Source organism: Eulemur rufifrons, chromosome 27 (genome assembly GCF_041146395.1).
Source record: "Eulemur rufifrons isolate Redbay chromosome 27, OSU_ERuf_1, whole genome shotgun sequence".
Taxonomy (NCBI): domain Eukaryota; kingdom Metazoa; phylum Chordata; class Mammalia; order Primates; family Lemuridae; genus Eulemur; species Eulemur rufifrons.
This window is the reverse complement of record NC_091009.1, coordinates 14,653,668-14,678,394: the sequence shown is the minus strand read 5'-3', so window position 1 is coordinate 14,678,394 and position 24,727 is coordinate 14,653,668. Positions and strand designations below refer to the sequence as shown.

The 24,727-nt window shown below is 43.3% G+C and overlaps 1 protein-coding gene across 4 annotated transcripts in view; it reads left to right on the top strand.

The window, feature by feature from the left end:
* Positions 1 to 24,727, top strand: part of RGL1 (ral guanine nucleotide dissociation stimulator like 1) — a 220,252-nt gene that overhangs the window by 168,076 nt on the left and 27,449 nt on the right. For all 4 annotated transcript variants that reach the window (XM_069459691.1, XM_069459689.1, XM_069459692.1 and 1 more), the window contains 6 exons: positions 6,301 to 6,485; positions 9,441 to 9,565; positions 10,938 to 11,153; positions 14,665 to 14,768; positions 18,954 to 19,038; positions 24,088 to 24,177. In XM_069459691.1, the coding sequence (XP_069315792.1) occupies positions 6,301 to 6,485; positions 9,441 to 9,565; positions 10,938 to 11,153; positions 14,665 to 14,768; positions 18,954 to 19,038; positions 24,088 to 24,177 (805 nt within the window). The remainder of the gene's footprint in view (positions 1 to 6,300; positions 6,486 to 9,440; positions 9,566 to 10,937; positions 11,154 to 14,664; positions 14,769 to 18,953; positions 19,039 to 24,087; positions 24,178 to 24,727) is intronic.

Here is a 24,727-nt window from a genome sequence, read left to right as displayed (position 1 = left end):
TTTTTTTCAATAGAGGCCTATTTATAACATGAAAACTCCCTTCTTGGACTGTGGGGAATTGGAGAATGAATTATTGAGGTCCCTGAAAGGTAATTTTGGTGAGTGGAATGTTTTTTTCTAATAATAGCTAGCATTTATCGACCACTTAGTAGGACTAGTCCCTGGGTTAAGTACCGTCTACACTTATTATATTCTCATAATGACTCTATATTATTATTCCCATTTTACAGATGAGGAACCTGGGACACAGAGAGGTTAAGGAACATGGGACACAGTGAATAAGTAAAAGAGCTGGGATTTAAGCCAGGCCTTAACCTCTATGCTGTGTGGCCTCTATTTCTTTTCCACTGATAAAAATGAAAATATTTCTCCTACAGACTTAGGTTGGGAATGAAAGATAGGTGTGTAAGTAACCTTGACTCTGGGTAGTTAGTTTCAGGCTCATCTCATCCTACTCTTCGCCTTCTCCTGCTCGTATTTACTCTGTATTTCTGTGTGTCTTCCTGTCACAATCTTTTTCTTCTTCTTCCTTGCCTTGGAGCTTTTTCTCCTCTTTCGCGGCCTCGTGGCCCCTGCCCTGTCCTTGCCTTCTGGTGCTCAGCTGTGACTCTGGCTTGGCTTGCTTTGGGTTCCCTGGCCCTGTCTCTATCCGTCTTTCACTTCCCCGGTGTTCTCGTCCCTACTTAGCACTAGTACCACACTGTGACAGTGGAAAATACAAGAAAGCAATGCAGGATGACCTTGACAAGTCCAGATAATGATGTTTCCATCCTTTCCAGAAAAAAAAGAAGAAAAGCTCTGTATTTCCCTTTGTTCTTTCTCATTAGGAAAATCATCTAGCTGGAGGACTCAGAGGCAGACTCTATCTGGCAGCCTTCCCTGAAACAGAGGAAAATCATTCTGTGATTATGAAAACAAGGTAGAAGGTCCAGCTCAGGGTCAGTGTCAAGGTTGACTTAGCCTTCATTCCCTGAAGGACAGCGTGCATTAGATCCCACCCTCAGCGCTTGGCAGAAGTCACAAGCCGCATTGCTTGAAAGGCCCACCCTCTGCATAGATCCTCTTACCTTTCACTATCTGCAAGGAGGAGAAGATCCAGTTCTTGGAAAATGTTCCAAAACGGAAAAACATTTTGCTGCTTTTGAAAAATGGTTCCGTGTCTTATCTTCTGCTGGTGATTCAGTACAATAAATTATTATCTCAAATAGATTTCTGGGAAGGGAGAAGAGCTCTAAATGGACAAGAGTTATTCTTTTTTGTCATGGTTATCCTATTTCTAGGCTTAGAGGTTACACATCGTGGGAGAGATGACTTTATACCTAGGAATTTTTTTTATTCAACATTTTACCAATTGTAGAGTATTTTGCCACTTACGGAATTTTAACATGATTTAATACATTTACCTAAAATCTCTGCATTCATTAAAAATCTGTGGTTTGAGTGTAACTGCTCCCTCCTGCTCTGCGCTGCATGCCTGAAGGTCCCCAGGGGGGCTAGAAGTTTTGTGCCATTTCCTCGTACCTCTCAGCCAAGGCAGCTGTCCAATACCTTCCAACCAGGTGTTATTAGGTGTGATTTCTGGTTGGCTGAGAAATCAATGAATATAGCGAATTTCATCCTGCACCGTTCCTCCCTTCTCTTTCTACTGTTCAGTTAAGCAGGTCTTCAAGACCCTCAAAAGTGTTTTGCTCTCTCCCCTCGGGACCTTTGCCTCATCCTAGCCCAAGAGTCTTCATCCCACTGACTCTTCCTCGTCCTTAAGGTCTTGGCTTTAACATTATTTCCTCAGGGAGATGCTCTCTGCAGCCCGACAAGGTCAGCCCCTCTGAAGTTAAATGCTTTCCTGGGCCCCTGGACTCCCCTGTTGTGATGCACATCGAGTAGTTTTTGTGAATATGGAAGGTGACAGGCACTCAATAATAAATACTACTTTAATTAGCGAGTTAATTCTCTCCCGGGGGTCTGTTTTCTTAGAAGGAAAAGTCTTAGAAGCTGCACTAGGAAGTGTCACACGTTAGCGTCTGAGCTCGTCTTCCTTCCCCCATAGGCCTTTGCTGTAGGTTGGAAAAGGCTCACATACTACAGAGTTTTGTATGTTGCCAAGAACGCCCGAGATAGGAAACACAGTCCTGGTGGTCCCCTCTGCTATCAAGTTTGGGCGCCCGCCCTACCCCGCTACCTAACACGCTTACTCGGATTTATGCCTCCCCTGGCTGAGCACACTTGCTCTGTAATCCACCCAAGGTTACCTTGGAAAAGGAGGCCACGTACTGGCGTTTCTTCCGACTAAGGTTAGATCGTGTCACAAGCTTAATCTTTCCATTTGGTTTCAGAAATTACTTCTGTCTCTACAAATCATTCAAGAATCATCTCCTGCAGTTAATACTACAATTTGATGTCTTTGAATTGATCTGTCCTAGAAAGGTTACCAGGGTGTGTGTGTCTACACAGTGTTTGTTCACAGCAGGTGTCTTGTTCCAGCCCGCCCGAAGCCACACGTGTTGTAGCATGGTGTGTGTCCTACGTCATGCTTTCTTTCTGCCATAGGTGGCAAATTCTTTGAGTTGATTTTCATCAATGCTGATTGGTTTTTCTCTGAGCCATTTTACTTTTTTCAATCCCTTCCTTTTGTGACTTTTGGCAAGCAGTTGTAAGACTGTTCACCATTATGTTTCTCTCCAGGTATCTCAAAACGTCCTTATTAATATATGTCATTTGAAATCACAACTGATCAGTGTTGGGCGGATGGAGACAGGTATTATTATGTCTCTTCTCCAGATAGGGGTCAGTGGAGTTAACTGACCTATCCAAGCTCCTTAGTTCCCAGGTGGCACAGCTAGGACGAGGGATTGGGCGTTTCTTCTCCAGGTCTCCAAGCCACCTTCTCGTCCTACATACAGAGCCGGTGGCTTCTCTAGTGTAACAGACATACCTTTCCTGTAAGTCTGTGACTTCAGGGCAGGATTTCCTCTCACTGTTAAGGTTCTGTCCGTCCTCCCACTCCATTCTGGTTAGCATTTAAGTTAGATTTCAGGAGTGGGGAGCCAGGCAGGGCAAGACAGCAAAGCCACCGGCCAGTAATACTTTTTTTTCCGTCCTGATTTTGTGATGTTGCTTTCCTTTTTGAAATCTTGAAAGTTTCGCATCTGTATCTGCTTCTTAGTCTATCAAGAACAGAAAGTTTCTTCCCGGGACTGGCACACACAGAGCCACTGTGAGCGCTGGGCCCGTGTCCAGGCCTTCCCGGAGAGCCTCGCTCCCGGCGTTTTGGCGAGGAGGGCAGGGGTCTGCCTCGTGCTGGGTTGTGCCGTTGGCGTATGTCTTTCCCCTCTTCTGTTTCTTCCCCCTCCTCCCTTTCATTTTTCTCTTTTTCGTGTGAAAATGCTTATTCTGGCTAATTCATTGTCCAGGTTTGTGGTGACCTTTCAAAGCCGCCTTAGGCTCAGCTGCGAGAAGGTCACTGTCACAAAGGGTAAAATGGGTAGATCACCAGTGTTAGATAGAAACATCAGACTGAGGAGGACAGAATGTGCCCCTAAGGGCAAGTCGGATCTGGCCCAAGGTCCCTCTTCAGAACTCCCCAGCTTTCCATGGAAGTAAGTTCTGGGTAATGTGCCTCACAGAAGTACTCACACAAGTATGCAGAGATGGGAACAAGGGTGCACATTTACAATTGTTTCTAATTGTCAGAACCTGAAAAACAGCTTAAATTTATCTGCCTAGATATTACAAGAATACTTAAATTAATTGTGGTGCATCTGTGCAGGGGAACACTGTGTAATCGTGCGAAACAAGGTAGTGAATGGAGAGGTGTCTATAACATACTGCTCAGTGCAAAAAGCCCATGTTGATTTATATGTGCATATTATATGTATTTAAATGTGTATACATAGAACAGAAAAGTTTAGAAGGATGTACTCTGAACTGGCAACAGACGGTCACGGGAATGAGTTTAGAATGAAGGGAGAGTAGGTATTTCGCTCTTTTAGTCTTTAGGCTTTTGTAAAATTTATTTTTTTTTTGCAATCAATAATGAGTTTTGTCATTTTAAAATTAACAATCATGAGCAGTTAAGGAATAAATGACATTAATAGTACTGACTTTTACCTGTAATTTTGGATTTCTCTCTGGGTGTCGTTTTAAGTTACGAATCACTGAAAAGTCATTAGGTTGCTTGTCTCATCATAAGGCTGATGCTCTTTGTGACTTTTACTGTGTGCTATGAATTCTTATCTGTTTTTCCATCAGTGTCACCAGAAGAGTATCTTCTCACTGAAATATTAAGAAATATTAACGGAGTTGTAGTATTAATGAGATTGATTCATCTCTCTTTTGGGAAGTGTAAAACTGTTCTTCTGTCATAGGCAACCTTGTGTGTGCAACGTTAGGGTTTCCTGTGCTCTAGTCTGTCATCCTACTTGTGTGCCCACCACAGTTTTGGGCCCAATGCCCAGGAAAGAAGGGAAATTATTCATAGAAAAAAATCTTATTGCTTATGAAAATGAAGAATTCAAGTGCCACTTCATCATTTTCCTCTTCAATTCATGACACTTGGTTTTAGTGAAGAAAGGCGAAATAGTGGATGCTATGTGTGGGCCCTCAAAAGCTAAACGTCCATTGATTTTATTGTACTCCTGTTTTCAATTAATCCCAGAGCCCAGATTAATTTCTTCTAGCTTTCTGGAAGGAAATGAAATTTTTGTTTAGAATTTTATTTAATGTGGACTAAAGATTTGGAGAGTATTAATTCTTTCTATGACTTTTTTTTGATGGTTTTATGTCATATACTTTAGATGTAGATAATTAAATATTATAGTTCCAAATGGCTTAATGTCCACATTAGTGAAATGATGATGTACACAGGAGTGAAAACAGTTTATGTGTTTATTTCCTTCTGGTTGTACTTCAATTTCAAAAGCGAAGCATTCAATTGGCTTTAGTCGTACTTATGTCCTGACAGTCGTCCAGCTCTTTGGTATGAAATCGAGACGTGAGAGTTAGACACACCTGTGAAAGCCCAGCCTGCGATTTCCCATATGTGGGTAACTTTTAGTATAGTGACAGTTTGCTAATTAAATAAACAATTTGCTTGAAGTATAATGAGACGATAATGAGAATTTTAAAATTTGCTTAAAAATATTTCTGGCTGAAAAATTGTGGTCAATTAGGTCTGTAGCTGGGGTATTGTATCTCTATCAATAAAACATGGGTGGATTAATTTATAGTCCCTGTCGTCTTCTCCAGCCATCATCCTCGAATATGCCTGGGTTGTGGGGGTGGCTGGTTGCTAGTGAGGCAAAGTACTCTGTTCTCAATGAGACACAGCCCAGCGTGTGCCTGGCTCAGAAGTGTTGGTAAAGTGTTTGCATATGGAACAGAATAATAGCACTCAAAACATTTTATCCCTTTTCCCAATCAGCTGTCTGTCTCTTCCCTTGAGTGAGGGACGGCCACTCACCTGAAGATGACATGCTTGTGTCATAAGTAACATGCCTGGAGGGAGCTGTGCACACACAATGACTGTCTTTTTGTGCCCTGGGTCCTTGTTTCAGCCAAGGTGGACTCTGCATGTGACCCACAGAGCCATCAGAGGAAATCACCTTCACAGTGCTTTTGCTTGTCAAGTTTTTCTCCTTTATCTTTCAGAGACCTCACTTCTCTACCACTATTTCTCCCTCTTGAAACATATCCTCCTGCTTGTAATTTGAGAAACAAAAAGATAACATTATGAGGACATTCTTGGTGCTCATGTTGAAATCCTGGTGATCTTTGTAAAATTAAATTTATGCATGTATCTTTTTCCAACCCAGGCACTTCCTTTCATCAGATGGATTTCTGGCCTACTGGCAGTCAGTTATTTCCTAAAGTGAAATACAACAGTTGCCATTAGTATGGTAGATTTTGGGGTCTCTGGTTTGAGCATAATCTTATTGTGTACAGAGTGCTTTGAAGTTGCTTCAGGACCCACTAAATCTTCTTCTGCAGGTCTTTTTCTGCCCAGTATGGTTTTTCCAAAGTTTAGGTTTTTTTTTTTTTTTTTTTTTAAGAAAATAAAAGCTTATCGTTGATTCCTACTCCTCCCCACTGCCCAGCCACTGCTTAAAATAATAAAGTGTAGTCAGCTTGTTCTCAAGTGCTTTAAATTCACGGGTGCTTCTAGGAACGTGTGGGTGAATTACCTGTTGACCACCCACCCAGGCTTTCCTGGGGCATGCGGGATGGGTCCTGGTGTCCAGGACCTGCTCTGAGTCCCCACGGCCAGTCACGTGCAGTGACTGACTCTCCATCTCTCTTTCTCAGTGCAATTGCTTCGATACTGAGAGCCTGGCTTGACCAATGCGCAGAAGATTTCCGGGAGCCCCCTCACTTCCCTTGCTTGCAGAAACTGCTGGATTATCTAAAACGGACGATGCCAGGCTCCGACCCAGAGAGAAGAGCACAAAATCTCCTTGAGCAATTTCAGAAGCAAGAAGTGGAAAATGACAGTGAGTACTTGTTTGCTCACAGGGAAAAAGCTAGATTCTGATTCTCCAACCTCCATGTTGGAGAGATGCTCTCCCTAGACTGGCTGAATGGGAAACCTGGGTTCCCTCAAGAGGACAAGCTGCTGGAGGATTGGTGGGGGTGTCATATTCTCAAGGTTATTGAAGTGCTACTTATAGAGCCTAGAGTTTCAGAGCAAAGAAGATTTTTCAAAACCACATGATCTGACTCCCTCATATTATAGACGAGGAAACTGTGGCTCAGTGAAGTTAAGTAATTTCCCGGGGTTTCTTCTATTACCAAGAAGAAGAGGGTCTCCTTAATGATTTTGTATGTTCCCTTGTCAACATGTACCATGCTGAACCTGAACTTGCGTTCTATTATCTGCCTGATTGCTCCTTCTGACAAAAGTAAACCCAACACAACCACCCCATCCAGCAGGCAAGAAATTAAATTTAATTCTGATCCTGCCCTCCCAAAAACTCAGAAAAGCTGTTTCTCCTTCGGCACAGAAAGCATCACTGTGCTGTGTCCCCAGCCAGCACAGATCACCATCATTTAGCATCTCTAATGGCCTCCTCAAGGGAAGTTTCTGTGGAGGAGGGAAGTTTCTGTTTTTTCCTATTTGAGGAATTGACCGCCTGTTTTCAAGGACAAAGGAAGGGCCACCATGGTAGGTCGTGGGGTGCTTGGAACTATCTGGCTTTGAAGGAAGTCAGAAAGAGGTTAGGACAGGCTTGCAGTGTGACGTTGTGCCCTCACTGGGGTGCTGGGTGACGGCTGCCATGGCGGCTGACCCACTTGGAGCTTGTGACAGGCGTTTCCGAGAAGGGATGCCTGATTTCCTCAGCAAGGGAGAGGAAACGTTTCTCAGCACCGACAAGGGAAGCTGCATCAGCTCCAAAGAAAATAGCCCTAAATTCCAAACAATACCTGCTGCATTTTTTTATGTGTAGGGGACCAGAGAGAGGGAAATGCAATTGCATCACGGGAAGCCGACTGCCAAATACTCTATATCTCAGATGACTTCATCTGCCGGGAATGCTCGCATACCAGGGGCACTCCTCCAGCTGCGGACCGGCGCCCTCCGGGGCCCCGCGCCTGGCTTTGTGCTGGAGTGGGAAATTCTGCCTTGGAGCCCAGCTCTCCCCACTGGGGCTGCCCCTGGCTCTGCGCCTAATTGGAGAACCGGTGGGACCAGTCGCTCATTGTTCCCAGCCCGGCCTGGAAGGCAGAGCTCATTTGGCAGGCGGAGGCAGGGGAGAGGGAGACCGCCTCGGTTCTCATGTGCTTGTTTCACCCAGGCTTACACTGCAAAGGCAACAGGCTCCCCCATTTGTTTTTCAAAAGTAAAATCGTGCTTCCAGTTTTTACTTACCTCTGGGAGAGAATCAAAAGCAGAAAACAGTGAAGGCACGAACTATGCCTCAGAGAAAGGACCATGCAGTCGTCATCAGACACATCTGGGCTGCTAGGAGCGTTTGCTGAATGAATGAATGAGAAGGTCAAGCCTTACTTAGTACATACCCTCCTTAGCTGAAGTGGATCATCCTCTGCCTTGCACGGTGCCCGGGATATGTTTATATAGTTGCTGTCAAGAAGGATGAGAGGCCCATTCTGAGCCTTTGTATGAGATCCCAAATTTCATATTCCTCCACGGAGTGAGAGAGCAAACCAGAGTCGAGTGGAGGAAAAGTGATGAAATCGGATTGCTTAAAGTCCTCCCTGTCACAGGGTTTAGGCTTCCTTTAGCTTGTACGTGTTTTGTCTCAGACTCCGGGGTGGGTAGTGATCCTCTCCTACATTTTCCAGTTGTATCCCAACCCCATTCACAGCTAGACCCTCAAGTCCGGGGTCAGGGGGCCATCCTTAAATCACACACCTGCCACCAGGGTGGGCAGTTGTCCACCTGCTGCCCTGATAGGGGAAGTGGCATAGACTCTACTCTCAGCACCCCCTTTCCCCTATAAAATTTTTAAAAAGGCACCCCGACTTGGTTCAAGATGCCTAAAAGTCTCTTATTCTACAAAGAAAGAGAGAAAAGGCTTAAAATATAAACATTCTGGGGGAATAGTAGCACACCAATGTACATTGCTGCTCAGATGTAACTGATTGTAACTGGATTTTTTCCCTGAGAACAGGTTTGACAGGAAGAGAGCTGAGAGTGTGATGGAGGAAGAGTGTGGAAAGTATGGAAGGGTCCAGGGCAGGGAGGCTGGGGGTCCAGTCAGGAAAGCTTCATCAAATTGCAGTCTTTCCGCAGGGAGACTGGCGGGCCCACTCCTGGTGTGGGCCCTTCGGCCTTTTATTCGGAGTCCTGGGTAGTGATTTTCTCTCTCTTCTTCAGGCTGTGCCCTGTGTAATTTGCTGTGACGATCCCGTCTATAATAAGGTTCAGTTGAATTTAGTTTAAGGTTGTTCTACTGTTGAAAGCCACTTCGGACATTTTGAGAATTCTGAGACCTCACGGCATTTCTAACTCCAAAATGGCCCATTCATTCTACCTGCCCAAAGCCTGACCCGCCTTCGTGCCCAGTCCTGCCAGACCTCTGATTATAAGCAGCCCCGCAGTTAAGAGTTGCATGATGTGGTTTAGGAAAGAGTTGGATTAGTCCCGGAACGGATCAGTTTGAGGGAGCCCAAGACGAGGGTCACCCCCAAACGTAAGCCCAGATTTTCTTCTCTAGACTTTGCCTAACCTGGCTCTGTCCTTGGCCTAGGAACCCGCAGTTTGTCAAAGTGACAACACAAGGCCTCCAACCTTAATGAAGGACCTAAAAACAAGCAGAGATTGGGAAGACCTCCCTTTCACTGAGACTCGCTGTGCTTGTTGTCTTCCTCTGAGTTCTTTGGAGGATTAGCCCTCTTCCTCCTGAGTGGAAGAAGTCCAGTTTGACTCTCTAAGCAGGATCATGTACACCGGCACCAAATTACTAATTCTTTCCGTATGTGAACAGATGGGCTTCTCAACACCATCTCCTTCAGCCTGGAAGAGGAAGAGGAACTGGAGGGCGGAGGGTCAGCAGAATTCACGTGCTTCTCAGAAGATCTCGTGGCGGAGCAGCTGACCTACATGGATGCAGTACGTCTTCTCCTTGTGTCCCAGATGTGCTTCCACTTAAAACATGGGGGGGTAACCACTGGTAGCCCAGAGCGGGCAGCGGGGTTATGTGATTTCAGTCTGTTTGAATACTTGAGAGAGAGGGGCTGTGCCTGTAAATGCAGAGTCAAGATGAATCAATCATCTGAATAATTCAGGCCTAAGCTCTTCTTGCAATGCCAGGCGAAGGTGCTTTTTACTTGGAGCTCAAGACACAGAGAGGAATAAGAATTCTAATCCTAAGTGAAACAAAATCTACCCTGTCCCATGGGTATTTTTCTCCCTTTACACTCATAAATATTTCAAGATCTGAGCTGTTTATTTGGAGTATCGTAAAGGGGTCAAAGTATAAATTAGGATAAAATAAATTCACTGACTCGCATGTGACTGTATCTGGCAGCTCATTTCCACGTATGCTTCCTGTACTTTAGAAGTTTGCATATTTTTGTTGGCTGTACATATTTGATTATGCCAGTCACATTTCATAGCTCAATGTGAGCTGGTAAATACCAGTTAAAGCAAAGAAGACTCTTAGGGATTATCACCATGGCCTTAGCTCTTCTGCACTTGCACTTTTGAGAAAGCAGCAGAGAAAGCGGCAGTTTCCATCTAATGAATATGCAAATAAAGCATCAGAAGTAAAGCAGAGAGTCTATATAAAGCACATCCTGGCGTTTGTTCTTTTATACAAACCCCTACACATCTTACGTTGAGTTGTTGTACAAATGAGAATCTGATTTGTTCAACAATTTTTTTTTTTTGTTCCACGACTTGTAGAGTAAGAGAAAGATAGAAAACTTCTCTGGTTTCTACTTTTAGGAAAAGACCTGGAAATGAGGCTTTCAATCCCTCTTTCTTCCTTTTATTGTGTGACATTGAATAGTTTTTCCTTTTGTACGCTTCTTACCTTCTTCATTTTAAAGGCTGTGGAACAGTGGCGTTGATGAATGTGACATGTGCTGCCCTTCTGTGGGTCACTTTGCGGCATCCGTGAGCGTCTGTTTGCATTACAGACAGTTTAGGATTGTGAGTGCCCAGGATGCTCCATGGGTGTGATTCTGTGCTAAAAATAACTTTAACCACTTTTTTTTTTTTTTTTAGTAGTAGTATAGATTTTACCCAGCTTTCCTTGCAAGACAGAAAAGTCAAAATGTTTTTAGTCATTTAAATTTTCTTTTGGTCATTGTGTTCTATTTGCTCTTTTGTCTGTTGAAATGAACACCGTGAGGCAAATCAAGTAGAAAAGGATTATTTGTTCATTCACAAAATACCAGTTTACAGATGACCCAAATGACATGCTTTGCCATCTGAAATGTCTGCATTATCCTTAAAGTTGATTCCTCTTTTTTTTTAGCAACTATTCAAGAAAGTAGTGCCTCACCACTGCCTGGGCTGCATTTGGTCTCGGAGGGACAAGAAGGAAAACAAACATTTGGCTCCTACGATCCGCGCCACCATCTCTCAGTTTAATACCCTCACCAAATGTGTGGTCAGCACCGTCCTGGGGGGCAAAGAACTCAAAACTCAGCAGAGAGCCAAAATCATCGAGAAGTGGATTAACATCGCTCATGTAATTGTCTTTTACAGAATATCCTTTGTGTTCAGTAGATGCTAGAGATTACTCCATCGCTGTTTTTTAAATGGTTTAGCCATTGGGTTGAATAGGCAGTCAAAAGACCAAACGTGAGGGCCCACTGGGTTTTTGTTGTTCCAAAGTAAGGAAAAAAGTTGCCTTTTAAAACTTGGGACCTTATTTATTTTCCTCTTAAAAGAATTGATCTCCTGCTCACTCATTTTCACTCGTGGGACACCACACTACTGCTTCTCTGGGGTGAGACATTCTGTCTGCTCTTTGCTTTGGATCCACCCCAGACTGAGCGTGGATCCCTGCGCCATGCTCAGTAAATATAAATGAATGGTCTGCTTGTCAACGAGACCGCTCTTCGACCCGCAGTGATTGCCCATGCACCCTTCCAGTTCCCGGAAGCATTACATCTGCAAATTTGAAGAACTGGTATCTTTTCAGAATCCTTAATCTCTTTTCTAAAGGACTGAGACACTTAGAGAAATCTTCAGAAAGGCCTCAGACCTGAAGTTGGAGGGAAGGAGTTTATTCCTAGTCCTGAATGACATTCTCCTGCATGTTGGAGTCTAGTCTCTTGGGTCAGCTGCTTACATGCCAGGTGACCTCCACTGATGTCAGGAATGAGAACATGTGAACAGTGTTCGGTCTGTTGGTCACTAAATATTTTGTCAGCTCCTAATGTGAGTAAGCTACAGTATTATCTGCTTGAGGGTTATACCAGGATAGAACACAATGATTTGGTCCTACAGGAACCTGTAGTCAAAGAAGGAAGCTAAGACATAACTGGAATTATCTTAGCATGGGCCGTAGGGCCACATGTGGTAAGTGCTGTAAAAGTGGAGGAGAGAAATTATTTCTGATCGGGGTGATCAAGGAAGGCTTCATGGATGAGGTGGCATTTGAATTTAGCTTTGAATAATAGGATTTTTGGTATTTGAAGATTAGAGAAGGTATTTTTTTTCCTAAGCAGAAGAAATTACATCAACCAGATGATGATTTTGAAAAATAATTATTATGTAAGTCTCTTACTGGCTTGTGTTCTGGCCTGTACGACTCAACCCTCAACCAAGCACACATTTTGTTTTCTATCCCATTAGATATATTTTTTATTAAGCCCCTATCTATAAGGCTTAATGCCTAAGCCTTTCACACTCTTCTTAGTTGTCTTTGATTAAAGAGCCAAAAACATAATTGTGCCAGAGAGTTTGCCTTGTTTTGAGTTTTTAGGTAATCTATTATTAAAAACTTCTTAGTATATGAAAAAAATGAGCAAGAAACAAAGAGTATAAGTTGCTTAAGGAACTTACATTTGTCCTAGTGTAAATTGAGCTTATTTCTCAACAATTAAGAGCTACAAAGAGGTTCCGATAAAGTGTGTATGGTATAGCATGGAATTTCTCTGTCTTCTTAGAATGATAAGAAATTATTTTTTGCCATAAATGCCATAGCATGTCTCAAAAGCATTCTATTCCCAGTCCATTCAACTACTTGGGAAGTCTATAGTGAGGATCTAGCATCTGTGTATACGACACAGTGTGGCTCAAAGACTATCTTTTGGTCCAAATTGAATATAAATTATGAATTTATGTGATATTAAGAAATACAAGTTGAATAATTTGAAGTACATTCCAAATTCCATAGCATATGATAAAAAGCCAAGGGCCCTTAATCTTGGCGATAGTTTCTTAATATTATGTTCTGTCTTTTGAAATTGTATAAGGTAACTTAATAAAATAACGAAACTCGCAGGTGGTTTACTGCCAAGATTTGTTTTATTTTTCCTGCATTTATCACAGTCAGTTTCCATTGAAAGAGTGTTTGAAAAATGATAACAATTTTACCTGCAGAAAATTTTTCTGACCTAATATGAATATATTTTCTTGGCCTTCCCTTAATGTCACATTTTTCCTTTTGCATCACATCTCCTGGGAGATGCATCCATATCCAGAAGTGGGACCAGATGCCTTTAGTACTCCTTTAAACCGTTCCTTTAAACCTCTTTCTGAAGAATGTGTTCCATATGCTTATTACAATTTGCATGATATATCTGTGCCTGAGTTCCTTTTTTTATTGCAATGTTTCCTCATTTTTAGAGCATAACTTTTGAATTCTGAACCTTTGTTGAACCATGCTCACGCAGGCTTTGTTTCTAGACTACAATTCAGAGCCTGCCTTTCATTTCTTTTTTTCTTTTCTTTTCTCTTTTCTTTTCATTTCTTTTCTCTTTTCTCTTCTTTCTTTCTTTCTTTCTTAATAAGGGGAGGATATCGAGGCATTTAAAAAGAGTGGACATGACTTTTGTAAAGTACTTTGGCATTTACTGTAAAGAAAATGTTTGAGGGTTTGTTTGGCATAGTTTTCGGTAGCCAGATTTTGGCATGCTAAATTAGAGAATGCTGTTTTTCCTTCGTATTCAGGATTAACATTACTTCGTGAAATGGTCCTTGAAGCGATTTGCACTTATGCCCAACCACTCTGGGACTTCGTACCCCAGATGTTCTGCACAGAGCCAGACACGTGCTCGTATGGGGTACCCAGTTGTAAACGGTAGATCTATTGCACTCCCACATGCCTGTCTGTGAAGCGTCTCCTTTGGTATAAGGCATAGTCCACACTCGCTTTGTTGCCACCTTCCCCATGCCAGCCAAGGTGGGGACCCTCTCCCTGACTGTTTTGCTGTCCCTGCTGTCCATTCAGCAGGACTTTGACTCCAAGGTCACTGACTGCTCATGCTATTGGCTCCGTACGGTAGCTTAAGTAAGGAGCCTCTCTCTTTGCCCAGAAAATGGTGTCCAGAGTGTTTCCCGTTCTCTTTCTATTTTTTTAAACACTGCCAAAATGAATTTTATTTTAAAAGGCCAAGTTATTTTGGAAGCATTGAAGCACCAAGGTGTTTCTGAATGTTTATGGTTGCAGGACAAGCCAATTCGAAACCAAATGAATGTGTATAAAAATGTTCCCCCTTGGCTAAGAGCATAAAAGCCAAAGTTCAACTCCTGGTGAATTTTTATTGCCAAATTATATACACCCCTCTGGACAAAGGTTGGTCATGAGATGTTCGATACCATCTGACCTCAAGGTGGCTGCTGCGCAGGTCAGTCTGTGGGTCTAAGGGAGATCTGGAATGATCTTTCGCGTGTGTTTTTAGGGCATCAGCGTGCTCTCAGCAGAAGAAAGTTGCTTTCTCCAGCACAGCTCTGCAGACTCACCTCCGTTAGTGTTTTTACTAGGAAAGCTGGAAACCATAAAACTGTAACAACAACGCAAAAAAATATATTAAAGGGAGAAAAACAAGCATACAGTGCCAAGATCTATAAAGTGTTTCGATGACTGGGGTGGGAGGAAGGAGCCACTTTTTGATGTTCAGTATTTATACAGCTGCCTATTTAGTGGTACGAATTCATAGCAGCTGTGATACCTCTAAAACAGGAAACCACCAAGTCACTGTAGTATTGATATTTAAATGCCTTTTATGTTTTAATCACTCCCTGTACAGGAATGTAGACTCCTGAAGAATTTTTCCTCCTTGAGGGCCATCGTTTCGGCACTGCAGTCTAATTCCATCTATCGGTTAAAAAAGACCTGGGCTGCCGTCCCAAAGTAAGTTCCCAAGAGCGAGCCTGCTCTCCTTCTCTGGCCGGGGTGATTCACTGCTGTATTAGTACTCTGGGTCCTCACCTTCAAAGCTCGTGTTTCAGAGCTGGAGAAGCATATTTGAAATCCTCTGCCTGTTCCGGGCAGGGTGCGTCTCACACATAATCATCGATGAATCTTGAGGCAGGGCTGCTGCAGGAATTGAACTCATTCTAGGTCTGCCAGAGCTGAGATTATCGGCGTTGGGGATGGTCTGAAAGATGCGCTTATTATCTGGGTTTGGAGGGCTAAGGTTGTGGGGTGATGAAGTTATTGTCATTTGCCATTATTTGTGGTTATTTTTCAGCCTCATTCCAAAGCCCTAAGCTACTCTGGGATTCCAGGGATCACGTGTGCAGATAAGACATTAGTTCTTGATGTCCAGCAAGAAACTAGTTAGTGATCTCTTTCTGCTTTAGCATATTAAAAGCTATCTTAGTGGTGTTAAAAACCTCTAAGTATTCCTTCCTAAGTACCTGATTGAAATTATTAACTGGCCACATTCTGGGCTATTTTTCTTCAATTTCTTAGTGCAGACTTTAGAACAATTAACAACTTAATTTCCCCTTATTATTTCACTGCTGCTATGTCTTCCATTTCCAGAACTTCACTTGTAGACCAGAGAACTTTTTGCAAAGGACAGCAGGGCTTGGGTGAGGGCGGGAATTCTGGTTCTGTATTAGTATGATTTAGAGGCTAGGATTGTATCATAGGTACCAACTAGACGGGCTACATTCAACAGGTCTACTCAGGTTTGAATTAGGAAGTCAGGCCATATCAGGGGAAAATGTATGAATTCTGTCTAGTCTCTATCATATGCGGTCTAGTCAGTTTAAGTCAGGAGGGAGGCCAGCTGCCTCCCCCGCCAGGGCTGCCCTGGTGGGATTGCTGGGTTTGTCCTCAGAGTGGAAGGTCTACGTGCTTAGTTTCACCAATCCACTGAGACTTGATTAAGCCCTAAAGGAGTGACACTATTCAAATGTGCAAGAGACCCAGCTTGGTAAACTAGAGTTTCATAAATTTGTGCTGAAAAATGAGTGCCATGGTACACAAGCCTACCGATGAGCTCATATTCATATTCAGGGGATCATCTACATGGGGAGATGTTAAATGATTTATCTGGTCATTCTGTGATGGGTAAAAAGAAAAAATTAAAGTGGATATTCATCATGCCTCATGTTACAGAGCTGTAGAAGCCACAGCTACTTGGACTCCAAAGCTTGTGCTTTGTTTATGGCACCATTACCTATCAGCAGAAAAACTGGAAGACAGGCTTTTCAAAGTCCAATGCAATTTTCTTGATTAGCACTCTTTTCTTGGGTTCTTTTTCCTCTCCATTATTTTTTTTTTTTTTATTTCACCAACAAAATTTATTTCACCCTGAAAGTACAGGATTTAGAATTCCTCTTACAGTGTGATGATGGGCCCTATGTAGTAACTATCTAAAAGCATTTACTAAGTCAAGGTTTGCAAAAAAATTGTACAGCATGCCCATCTCCTCCACTGCCCCCAGCAAGAACAGGAATTTGAGTGATCACAAACAAATGACACTCTCCATTATTTTTAATAATCTCTGTGTGTATGGGAAATTAGTTGATTGATTTTCCTTTGCACATATATCTTATGAAAGGTAGGGGTAATATAAAATGCTCCCGTGATCGATCCTGGTGAAATACGGTGGGAGAGTCAGAAGCATAGAGCGTCCTCATCCTCCGCATCACCTCTCCTTCCCTCACCGCCCTCCCAACTGTGGTGTCAAAAACAAAGGGATGGTCAGGTGTTCAAATGCAACCTTGCCCTATTGCAGCCTTGTCTGATTGCAGTGAAAGGTAATTGTGTCTTTCATTGGTGGTTGATAAATAGAACATTAAGGAAAGTCACCTAGCCAGCCTAGGATTTCTTCCACAGCAAGTTTGAGGCTAAAACACAAACAAAAAAATTAGTGACGTTAGTCTCCTTGGTTGCCATATTAAGATATCTGTTCTTCCAGATGGCTTTTATTTTATTTTGTATTATTTGAGACAGAGTCTTGCTCTGTTCCCCAAGCTGGAGTTCAGTGGCAGGATCATAGCTCACTGCAGCCTCGAACTGGGCTCAAGCGATTCTCCTGCCTTAGTCTTTTGAGTAGCTGGAACTACAGGCCTGTGCCACCATGCCTGGCTCATTTTTCTTATTTTTATAGAGACAGGGTCTCATTATGTTGCCCAGGCTGGTCTCAAACTCCTGGCCTCAAGTGATCCTCCTGCTTTAGCCTCCCAAAGTGCTGGGATTACAGATGTGAACCACTGCGCCTGGCCCAGCCGGCTTTTTAAACTAACTATTTTTAAAAAACAAACAAAATGCCCTCTAAGCTGCATTCTGTACAACATGAGTTTCTGGTTTTTTTTTTTTTTTTAGACAGAGTCTCACTTTGTTGCCCAGGCTAGAGTGAGTGCCGTGGCGACAGCCTAGCTCACAGCAACCTCAAACTCCTGGGCTCAAGCAATCCTCCTGCCTCAGCCTCCCGAGTAGCTGGGACTACAGGCATGCACCACTATGCCCGGCTAATTTTTCTATATATATTTTTAGTTGTCCATATAATTTCTTTCTATTTTTAGTAGAGACGGGGTCTCGCTCTCGCTCAGGCTGGTCTCGAACTCCTGACCTTGAGCGATCCACCCGCCTCGGCCTCCCAGAGTGCTAGGATTACAGGCGTGAGCCACCGCGCCCGGCCGAGTTTCTGGTTTGTTTCTTGGTTGGTGGTTTTATGTTTTAGCAGGGACACTACAAAGTGTCACATTTCCTTAGAGAAGACACTTCTATATCAGCTCTACATTTTTAAATTCAAGGGACAGGGTTAAGATATCTTAATTGGTTATCACGTTTTCCTGTAATCCTTTTCATTTCTATCTTTCAGTAGACAGAGAGGACACCTATTTATTGCTTTTTATTTAGGGCCACATGTAATTAAGTTCTTAATTATTTTCTCCAAAATACAAATAGCTTTACTAGCTTTCCTTTATTAAAAGAGTAATATTGCACTCACTGCAAAACCAACAGGCTCTTAGTAATGGCTTTTTCATGATAATGAAAATGTTGTGTTGAATGGTAACGCTTGAAGGTGCTGACTCGGGAAGGGGGTGTGGGGAAGGGAAGGGAGGGATATATACCTACACGATGGGTGCAACGCGCACTATCTGGGGAACAGACACGCCTGGAGCTCTGACTTGGGGGGGCAAGGCGGTACATGGGCAACGTATGTAACCTGCAGTTCTGTATCCCCCATAACAATAAGATGAAATAAAAAAAAAAATAAAAAAATAAAAATTAATTTTGAGCATCAAAAAAAAAAAGAAAGAAAATGCTGTGTTGTAGTATTGCCTCTGTTAATCCTTTGCCTGCAGCAGTAACTCAGGAGGGGCTTGCAGAGAGAAGCACGAGGCTGGTGGAGCTGTAGTACGCCAGAAAGGGGCAGGGGGGTCAGAACAGGTGCTTTACTTTCAGGTAGTTCCATAAGGGGGCTGAGGTGCTTCCATTGTACAGACAAGAACACTGAAGCTCAGGGTAGTCAAGCAACCTGTCCGAGATCACCCAGGAAGTGAGTGGCAGAGTCGGGATTTGAACCGACCCCTCTGGCTACAGAGCCCGCCGCGGTTCCACCGTTTGCTCTGACCCTGTAAGAACGCTGGTCTGTGATTCAGGAAATTTTGGTTTATCTCTGCAAATCTCAGTAGTTACTAATGGAAACTTGGGCAAATCCCTGGCCCTTGCATCTTCATCTCTAAAATTAGGGGCCAGGCAAGGTGACCTTTCAGGTCCCGCTGGGCTGTGTGTGTGTTGCTAACATAGTGTTTGTTTAACTTGCCGAATGGAACATGTCCCAGTGGAACAGCTTGATGTCCCGACTGATGAATAATACTTTTTTATGATTATAACATGTGCGGTTAGAAAATATACCTCTCTTCACACAGGTGGCCATGTCTACCTTAAAAAAAAAAAAAAGCCACCATGTGCAAGGAAATTCATTGGCTCCACTCGTGCTCTCATGGCCCAGCAATCCTGAGAACAGCACAGTCCCTTCCTAGACATCGGTTCTGAGGACAGACGGCAGAGTCAAAGGTGTTGGGCTTTTCGTAACTTCATTGGTAATATTCTCTTGATCCCTTTTCACAGGGACCGGATGCTGATGTTTGAAGAACTTTCAGATATCTTCTCGGACCATAATAACCATTTGACCAGCCGGGAACTACTGATGAAGGTGAGGTTCTTGGGGAGAAAGTGGGTATCTGGTATCTGGTATCTCTGGAATCTATTCAAGGGAATAGCTTGAGGGCTCCGTAAATGCCTTTATTCCTGGCCCTCTCCGCCAAAACCTAAAGTCACTAGAAAGCAGAATCTAGGAAACTTCAGAGAATTCAAAGTCCAGTTGAGCTCTCTCCTTCTCATCTCTTTAGCTTCCCTGTTATGCAAGCAGATTGTGAAACCTGAGTTCATACATGTACCTCCTTAACAAGCTGCTCTGCTGGCAGTTAGGTGGGTGAGAGGCCCTGGAATATTTCTTCTCAGCAAAACATCTCCTCGAATGACAGAGGCCACGCCTGCAATTCCACATCCTTTATTTGGACTAAATTGCACAATCCGTCCGTCAGCAATATTTATCAAACACCAAATGAGCACTCACTTCTGAACTGCCTGCTGGGTAGAAGTGTAGCTTGGTTCATTTTATTTCTCCAGACATTTGTTAAATGCCTGATTTTTGTAAAGCGTTGAAACTGCCTCTAGAAATAGGAAGATAATTCACACAGACCCCGTTTCCCGGAGTTCACCTTCTAGTTGGGGGATGTAGACACTAAACAAGAAGAAGAAGTAGTCAAATAAAGACAATTAACAGGTTGGGAATAATCATGAGAGGGGAACTAACATAGGCCAGATACGATCCTCACAGCCTTTCTGTAAAGTGGATTTTATCATCATCATTTTGCAGATAGCCAAGATTCAGAGAGGGAAGCAGCACTCCCTAAGGCACACAGCTGATACGTGGTAGAGCTAAATGTCAATCCAGCCTGGGAAGACTCTGAAACCTGTGTGTGCCTTTACCACTAGGGCATAAAGCTCTTTCCTCTGACCCTTTGGGAGTTGGGGACAGGTTAGATCAGGTACAGCTTCATGGAGAAGGTAAATCAGTAATTCAACAAGTATTAGTTAAGCACTCACTATGTGAGTGAAGGCGGTGTCTGATCTTAAGGGGATTACAGTCTCATGGGAGAGGTGGAAAAGCAGACATTTAGGATGTGTCCTACTGTAAGAGGAAGCCCTGAACAGGGCAATTAGAAGATGGAATTTTTGTCTTCAATTTTCTATTCTGTAATCTGGAGACAATAATAGTTTTTGGTCTGTTTATCTCATAAAATTGTTTTGAAGGTTGATTACAGTAAAATATTTGAAAGCACTATGCAAATGTAAGTTATCGTTAGTATTTGGTGAGCTACATACATATAAAACCAAAGTACACATAACCAGTGAGAATGAACAGAGTATAAGCTGCACATTCGAACCTAGGGAGGACACTGGGAGGAGGAATGAAAGTCAAGTGGAGGGTTACTAAGAAAAGGCGGATACCCAGGTGATAATTCTTAGATCAGTCGTTCCTATAAGGGCATCTCTTAGGTCTTTATCCCTGTTCTCCTAAGTCCTCCTCCTCCTTCATGTCTAGTATGGGCGACTCTTTTTCTGGAAGCCCTCCTTGCCCCTCTGAGGTCCAGGAGAAGCCGCCATTCCTGTGTGCTGGCACCAACCACATGCTTTATCCAAATTGTCTGTGTACTTAATCCGTTTCCCTACTTGCCCGTGAGCCTCTTCAGGCAAGGATTGTATATACCTTTCTCACTTTTGTAAGCCTCATGTAGTGCCTAGTGTGTAGTAAATTTTCAGAAACTATTGCTTGACTGCACGAATTGATTGATGGGTCTTATCATTCACATGACTTTAGCAATGTGCCCACCATGAGCCCTTCTTGGAGTAGACAATATGAGCAGAGCAGTTTATGCTGACGTCTGACTCTGGATTTGGACTCCCTGATTACCTGTACACTAAACAGCGATTGCTGAGATCGTGTGACTACTCTCTGCTTCACATCCCCCCGGATTTGCAGACTTTAAATGGAAACCCATCTGGCTGGAAGGAGATGGCTTAGTGGTCTCCCTGTCAGCAGTCCGAAGCTAGACTAACCGGAGCCGCACATTCAAATCCCAATAGCCCCGAGCCATCCTTCCAGAGGAGATAAATTGAACACTGTGCAGCTCATTGCCTGGTGGCAGTCTTCTGGCTGAAACCTTAGAAGCAAAGCTCTATCTAGACATTAAAGAGCCCATAAACCTTTCAATGTAGAAGTTACCCAAGTACTCTAAGTTAAATTTCTTATATATGGCTCAAATCCCAAAGAAATGAAAAACTTGGCTATGAATTCATGTGGTCTGTGCCTTATCATTAGTGACAGTGGAATGCCTTGGTTAGTCCATATATGTATGTAAGTCCCTTTCCAGTCATTTTTATTAATCATTCTTCATATGAAGTGTATAATTCTGGGTGTTAATTCTCAGCACAGTTGTAAAAAAAAAAAAAAAAAAAAAAAATGAAATCAAGGTACTTAGGTTCTCCAAAGAGCCACTAAGAAAAACTACTGGCCTGTTTGTAATATGTTACTCCTGGACTTATACTGATTTATAGTTGGGGAATCTTAGTTTTAAATGACCTAGCTTCTCTTCTACTTCTGGAAAGATGTAATGTGCCACTTATATAATATGGCCCCAGGCAACCTAATTAGCAGCAATCTGCAGTTTTCCTTTTAATTGTTGGAAAAAAGTTTTTATTTCTTCTCAAAGATTATCTTAAACCTGTTTTGTCCTTATGATTTCTGAAGCTTTAATTCTAAGCAGGTGAATTGTAGAGTCCACACATTTCAAAAACCACAGGAAAGCAAAATATCACCAATTCTTCTTAGTCCTTGTGACCTTTGGTGAGAATTTTCCCTGGTTGAATTGATATAAACAACTGCTAGAAAGCCCCAGAATTCAGCCCTGGTGGGGATGTATGTTGAGTGAAGCTCTAAAACATGCTTAATGCAAACTTGGAGCAAGAGGATTAGAACTGTGACAGTTCTGAGCAATAATTACCAGTAGCTTTTGAGTTATAATTTAACCAATATTTATTGAGATGGATTTAGTGCCTAGTAGACAAAGTCCTTCTAGACCTCATAGAAGAGGTCCCTCTGAGGCCCAGGGACAGTCTGGATAAGGGCAGCTGAACTCTGCTAAATACAGAGGCAGAGTAAAGGTATGTCACAGACTCAGCTATGACATTTGCACTAGAGAGAGAGGGAGAGAGAAGGACAGTGAGAGAGAGGTGGAAGGAGAGAGACAGAGGAAGTGGGAGAGAGAGAGATTTGGAAGTCATCCAGACACAGGTGATGGTTAAAGTCATGGGATTAGATAGTATTTCCAAAGATGTGAATATAGTAAAAAACAAGAGAATGACTTTGATAGGAAGAAGAGTCACTAAGAGAATATGAGAATGGGCAGCAAAGGAGGCAGGAGGAGAGAGCCAGCGGAATGCAATCACAAAAGCCCGTGGGACGTTTCAAGAAGGTTCCAGGGATTAGTGTTGTGAGACATGGCAGAATAGGGAATTGGGGCCAAGGAAGGAAGAAACTGAAACTGTTGGATGCGGCAAATGTAAGTGGATTTTCCGTTGACAGCTTGTTTGGAAGAACTGGCACTAGTCAGTCTTTTTAGTGCCCCAGCCAGAGATGGGCTGTCATTCTCATGAAATCTCGAAGTCATGAAATCAACAAGTATTTTCGCTCTCCGTCTCAGGTCTTCATCTCTCCCACCAGGGAGGAGGTTGTCCTTTTTAAATACCCCTCCCATCTCCGTTAATCTGTGATTCTTAGAAGCGTTTAGCTTTTCAGAAAGCCTTATTAAGAATTTTAGATATATCTACAATAATTTCCATCCATCGTTCTTCTGTCTGTGATTGAGAGACTGGACGAAAGCAGAAGGGCCGATATACTGGGAAGAGGTGGGCACTTGAGTTAGACAGAATTGACTTCTCACTCCAGGCAGATGCTCAGGAATTTCGGGTGACTCACAGTTACCTGGCGCAGGAAATGGCACATCTTAGGCTACTTTCATTCATCCCCAGGAAAATCTGCAAGTGGGAGATCTCTAAATGGTAGCTGTCCTTATAATCATTTGTAATGGGAAGGACTTAAATAGTTAATGAGTCACTGTGGTTCTGTCCCTAGTGGTGTGCCTGGCCCTGAGTTAGGGCTGGTGAAGGATAGAACATATTGATGCCTTACTGCAGTCAGCGGGGCCAAGTCACTGGAAAAGAATCTTCTTGCATTTGTCCAGTAGTGAAAAGTCACGTGCTGTGGTAATGTAATAAATCTCGAGAAAACTGACTAAGGAAAAACTAATATAGATGTTATACATGACTGAATTATGAAATTCACCTCCCATTCATGCAGTTCCAGGAAAATGAGAACTTCACAAGACCCTGAAACCACAAAACTGCAAAAAGCCTTTGTGTTTAGTCAGCAAGCTCACGGTTAGTCATTAGGGAGAAGAGTTGGTTGTTGCAGGGGACAGGATCAGAGAAAGGGGCCATCTGTCTTCAGACGCCCAGAGGAGGGGCTGATTTGTAGGAGTCCAAACGTGAGAGGCAACTTAGGAGGACTGATGTGGGGGGAAGGGAAAAACAAGCATGAAGGTCCGGCTTTCGTGGATTAGGGATGTACCACACTACTGGACTTCCTCAGAAAACTTCCGGTACAAAAGTTTCATTTAGCTAGGAAATGCCACAGAAATAGCCCCTTGCTTTCACAGAATGCGGGCACATCCATTTCAGGACAAGATCAAGAAATCACAAAATGTTCAGAGGAAGAGATCTTCATTTCCAGGACATCTGATTACACTGAATGAAATTTGGGATGTGTAAAAACATCTCCGGTTCTGGGAATTGCCTGCCTTGTATTGATGATTGATTTTTTTAACCAGATCGAGTATTCTTGACAAAGTAGGGTTCACCCAGGATGATCCTGGAACACCAGCCTTATTACAAATAGACGGCTAGCAACGAGGCAGCCAAGCATTTGCATACTACAGCACGGGGGTGCCGGAGGCTTCTTCATTTTGCATGGCATCCGAGAGCTGTGCAGGGTTGTGTGCCAGAAGTTAGATAACCCCCTTCCTTCTCTCCAGAGTGGCATCCTCCATCACTATCCTCTGTGTGTGTTTCTGTTTCTTAGGAAGGAACCTCAAAATTTGCAAACCTGGACAGCAGCGTGAAAGAAAACCAGAAGCGTACTCAGAGGCGGCTTCAGCTGCAGAAAGACATGGTATGACGGGCCCCGGTTCTCTCCTGACAGCCAGTAGGAGAGAGGCCTGTGGGGCGGGGGCTGGCCTCCCACATGGCACCTGCCCATGCTTCCAAAAGGGTCTCCCGTTCTCTACCTCATTCGTTCCCAGCAGCCCTAGGAGGTCTGTAGGAAAGAGATTGTTACCCCCATGCAACCCAGTAGGAAGTGAACAGTGAGAGTTGCAAATCCTAGTTTCCGGAGCAGCTTTTTCTGAAGGTAAGGTAGACCTTCTCTGCAGCAGGTAGACCTCCCTCCCTCCTGCTATCTCCTCGACCCACCCCTGCGCTTAGAAGCTGCCGCCACCTTGGCCTCCTGGGCTTCATGGTGTCGTCACCTTCTGGCACATGGTGGCCAAAGAAAAAGAATATCTGCTCCTGGGAGGACTTAGTCTTTGTACTCAGAGATCTTCTCCTTTGTTCCAAACCCTCTCCTAGTCATTGCCCAGCTCTCCTTACGAAATACAAGGGCTCACCAAATCTTTCTAGTTTTACAAAATTCAAAGGAGTGTCATACCTCCCTTCTTAAGACT